Source organism: Palaemon carinicauda, chromosome 21 (assembly GCF_036898095.1).
Source record: "Palaemon carinicauda isolate YSFRI2023 chromosome 21, ASM3689809v2, whole genome shotgun sequence".
Taxonomy (NCBI): Eukaryota; Metazoa; Arthropoda; class Malacostraca; order Decapoda; family Palaemonidae; genus Palaemon; species Palaemon carinicauda.
The window spans coordinates 9279216-9283648 of NC_090745.1; the positions used below are offsets into that span (position 1 = coordinate 9279216).

General features: G+C 45.0%; 2 protein-coding genes across 2 annotated transcripts; both read left to right on the top strand.

Annotated features, from left to right (window-relative positions):
* The first annotated feature begins 1666 nt into the window (after positions 1-1666).
* On the top strand, positions 1667-2562 carry LOC137615538 (protein TsetseEP-like). The gene is made up of 3 exons (XM_068345448.1): positions 1667-1678; positions 1766-2000; positions 2240-2562. The coding sequence occupies exons 1-3, from the start codon at positions 1667-1669 to the stop codon at positions 2560-2562; spliced, it is 570 nt and encodes a 189-aa protein (XP_068201549.1).
* A 36-nt stretch (positions 2563-2598) lies between these two features.
* Positions 2599-4151, top strand: LOC137615539 (circumsporozoite protein-like). Its single transcript, XM_068345449.1, has 4 exons — positions 2599-2841; positions 2959-3250; positions 3464-3541; positions 3787-4151. Exons 1-4 carry the CDS (start codon positions 2599-2601, stop codon positions 4149-4151), a joined length of 978 nt encoding a protein of 325 aa, XP_068201550.1.
* The last annotated feature ends 282 nt before the right edge of the window (positions 4152-4433 follow it).

The following is a 4433-nucleotide window of genomic DNA, read 5'->3' on the forward strand; positions in this document are numbered from 1 at the left end:
CATATAATGATCCCGATACAGGTGTGGAACCATATGATTATCCAGACAGCCTATAGAGAAAGATGGGGAACCATATAAAGATCCAGATGTAGACACAGGTGAGGAACCATAAGAGGATCCAGATGTAGAGCCAGGTGAGGGACCATGTAATGATCCCGATATAGAACTAGGTAGGGAACCATATGAGGATCCAGATTTAGAGCCAGGTGTGGAACCATATAATGATGCAGATGTAGAGCCAGACGAGGAAACATATAAGGATCTAGATATAGAGCCAGGGGGGAACCATATGAGGATCCACATGTAGAGCTAGGTGAAGAACAATATGAGGATCCAGATATAGAGCCAGGGGGACCATAAGAGGATCCAGATGTAGAGCCAGGTGAAGGACCATATAATGATCCCGATACAGAACCAGGTGGGGAAACATATGATTATCCAGACAGACTATAGAGAAAGATGGGGAACCATATAAAGATCCAGATGTAGACACAGGTGAGGAACCATAAGAGGATCCAGATGTAGAGCCAGGTGAGGGACCATGTAATGATCCCGATATAGAACCAGGTGGGGAACCATATGAGGATCCAGATTTAGAGCCAGGTGTGGAACCATATAATGATGCAGATGTAGAGCCAGACGAGGAAACATATAAGGATCTAGATATAGAGCCAGGGGGAACCATATGAGGATCCACATGTAGAGCTAGGTGAAGAACCATATGAGGATCCAGATATAGAGCCAGGGGGACCATAAGAGGATCCAGATGTAGAGCCAGGTGAAGGACCATATAATGATCCCGATACAGAACCAGGTGGGGAACCATATGATTATCCAGACAGCCTATAGAGAAAGATGGGGAACCATATAAAGATCCAGATGTAGACACAGGTGAGAAACCATAAGAGGATCCAGATGTAGAGTCAGGTGAGGGACCATGTAATGATCCCGATATAGAACCAGGTGGGGAACCATATGAGGATCCAGATTAAGAGCCAGGTTTGGAACCATAAAATGATGCAGATGTAGAGCCAGACGAGGAAACATATAAGGATCTAGATATGGAGCCAGGGGGAACCATATGAGGATCCACATGTAGAGCTAGGTGAAGAACCATATGAGGATCCAGATATAGAGCCAGGGGGACCATAAGAGGATCCAGATGTAGAGCCAGGTGAAGGACCATATAATGATCCCGATACAGAACCAGGTGGGGAACCATATGATTATCCAGACAGCCAATAGAGAAAGATGGGGAACCATATAAAGATCCAGATGTAGACACAGGTGAGGAACCATAAGAGGATCCAGATGTAGAGCCAGGTGAGGGACCATGTAATGATCCCGATATAGAACCAGGTGGGGAACCATATGAGGATCCAGATTTAGAGCCAGGTGTGGAACCATATAATGATGCAGATGTAGAGCCAGACGAGGAAACATATAAGGATCTAGATATAGAGCCAGGGGGAACCATATGAGGATCCACATGTAGAGCTAGGTGAAAAACCATATGAAGATCCAGATATAGAGCCTGGGGGACCATAAGAGGATCCAGATGTAGAGCCAAGTGAAGGACCATATAATGATCCCGATACAGAACCAGTTGGGGAACCATATGAGGACTCAGATTTAAAACCAGGTGGGGAACCATATAATTATCCAGATGGAGAGCCAGGTAAGGAACCATATGAGGATCCAAATATAGAGCCAGGTAGGAACCATCTGAGAATTTAGATATACAGCCAGGGGGGAACCAAATGAGGATCCACATGTAGAGCAAGGTGAGGAACCATATAATGATCCAGATATAGAACCAGGTGGGGAAGTATTTGAGGATCCAGATGTAGAGCCAGATGAAGAACCATATGAGGATCCAGATTTAGAGCCAGGTGAGGAACCGTATGAGGATCCATATATACAGCCAGACGAGGAACCATATGAGGATCCAGATATAGAGCCAAGAGGGAAACCATATGAGGATCCAGATGTAGAGTCAGGCGAGGAACATAAGAGGATCCAGATATATAGCCAGGAGGGAAACCATATGAGGATCCAGATGTAGAGCCAGGTGAAGAACCATATGAGAATCCAGATTTAGAGCCTAGTGAGGAACCGTATGAGGATCCAGATATAGAGCCAGGAGGGAAACCATATGAGGATCCAAATGTAGAGTCAGGTGAGGAACTATAAGAGGATCCCGATATAGAGCCATGTGGGGAACCGTATGTGCATCCAGATATAGAGCAAAGAGGGAAAACATATGAAGATCTAGATGTAGAGCCAGTTGAAGAACCACATGAGGATCCAGATATAGAGCAATGTAGGGAACAATATGAGGACCCAGATTTAGAGCCAGGTGAGGAACCATATGAGGATTCAGATGTAGAGCCTAGTGATGATCCAGATATAGAGCTAGGTCAGGAACCACATGAGGATCCAGATATAGAGCCAGGAGAGAAACCATATGAGTATCCAGATGTAGAACCAGGTGAGGAACCATATGTGGATCGAGATGTTGAGCCAGGTGATGAACTATATGAGGATCATATATGGAGCTAGGTGATGAACTATATGAGGATCCAGATATAGAGCCAAATGATGAACCACATGAGGGTTCCAGATGTAGAGCCAGATGGGGAACCATATGAGGATCCATATGTTGAGCAAGGTAAGAAACCATATGAGGATCCAGATATAGAGCCAGGTGAGGAATCTTATGAGGATCCACATATAGAGCCAGGTAGGGAACCATATGAGAATCCAGATGTAGAGCCAGGTGAGGAACACTATGAAGATCCAGATATAGAGCGAGGTGGGGAACCATATGAGGACCCAGATGTAGAGCCAGATGAGGAACCGTATGATTATCCAGATAGCCTATAGAGCCAGATGGCAAACCATATAAAAAAACAGATGTAGAGCCAGGTGAGAAACCATTTGAGGATCCAGATATAGAGCCAGCAGGAACCATATGAGGATCCACATGTAGAGCCAAGTGATGGACCATATAATGATCCTGATATAGTACCGGGTGGGGAACCATCTGAGGATCCAGATATAGAGCGAGGTGATGAACCATATGAGGATCCAGATGTAGAGCCAGATGGGGAACCATATGAGGATCCATATGTTGAACAAGGTAAGGAACCATATGAGGATCCAGATATAGAGCCAGGTGAGGAATCTTATGAGGATCCAGATATAGAGCCAGGTAGGGAACCATATGAGAATCCAGATGTAGAGCCAGGTGAGGAACACTAAGAAAATCCAGATATAGAGCAAGGTGGGTAACCATATGAGGACCCAGATGTAGAGCCAGATGAGGAACTGTATGATTTTCCAGATAGCCTATAAAGCCAGATGGCAAACCATATAAAAAATCAGATGTAGAGCCAGGTGAGGAACCATATGAGGATCCAGATATAGAGCCAGCAGGAACCATATGAGGATCCACATGTAGAGCCAAGTGATGAACCATATAATGATCCCGATATAGTACCAGGTGGGGAACCATCTGAGGATCCAGATACAGAGCGAAGTGGGAAACCATAAAATGATCCAGATGTAGACCCTGATAAGGAACCATAAGAGGATCCCGATATAGTACCAGGTGGGGAACCATATGAGGATTCAGATTTAGAGCCAGGTGGGAAACCATAAAATAATCCATATGTAGAGCCCAAAAAGGAACCATATGAGGATCCAGATATAGAGCCAGGTGAGGAACCATCTGAGGATCGAGATATAGAGCCAGAGGGGAACCATATGAGGATACACATGTAGAGCCAGGTGAGGAACCATATAATGATCCAGATATAAAACCAGGTGGGGAACTATTTAAGGATCTAGATATAGAGCCTTTTGAGAAACCACATGAGGATCTAGATATAGAGCGAGGTGGGGAATCATATGAGTATCCAGATTTAGAGACAGGTGAGGAACCATATGACGATACAGACATAGAGCCCAGTGAGGAGCCTTATGAGGATCTAGATATAGAGCCAGGAGGGAAACCATATAAGGATCCAGATGTAGAGCCAGGTGAGGAACCATATGAGGGTCCAGATATAGAGCGAGGTGGGGAACCATATGAGGATCCAGATATAGAGCCAAGAGGGAAAGCATATGAGGATCTAGATATACAGTGAGGTGGGGAACTATATGAGGATCCAGATTTAGAACCAGGTGAGGAACCATATTAGGATCCAGATATAGATCCAGGTGAGGAACCATATGAGAATCCAGGTATAGAGCAAGGAGGGAAACCATATGAGGATCCAGATGTAGAGCCAGTTGAGGATCCAGATAAAGAGGCAGGCGAGCAACCATTCTGGGGATCCAGATTTAGAGCCAGGTGGGGAACCATATGAGTATCCAGATATAGAGCCAGGTGAGGAACCATAGTAGGATCCAGATATAGAGCCAAGTGA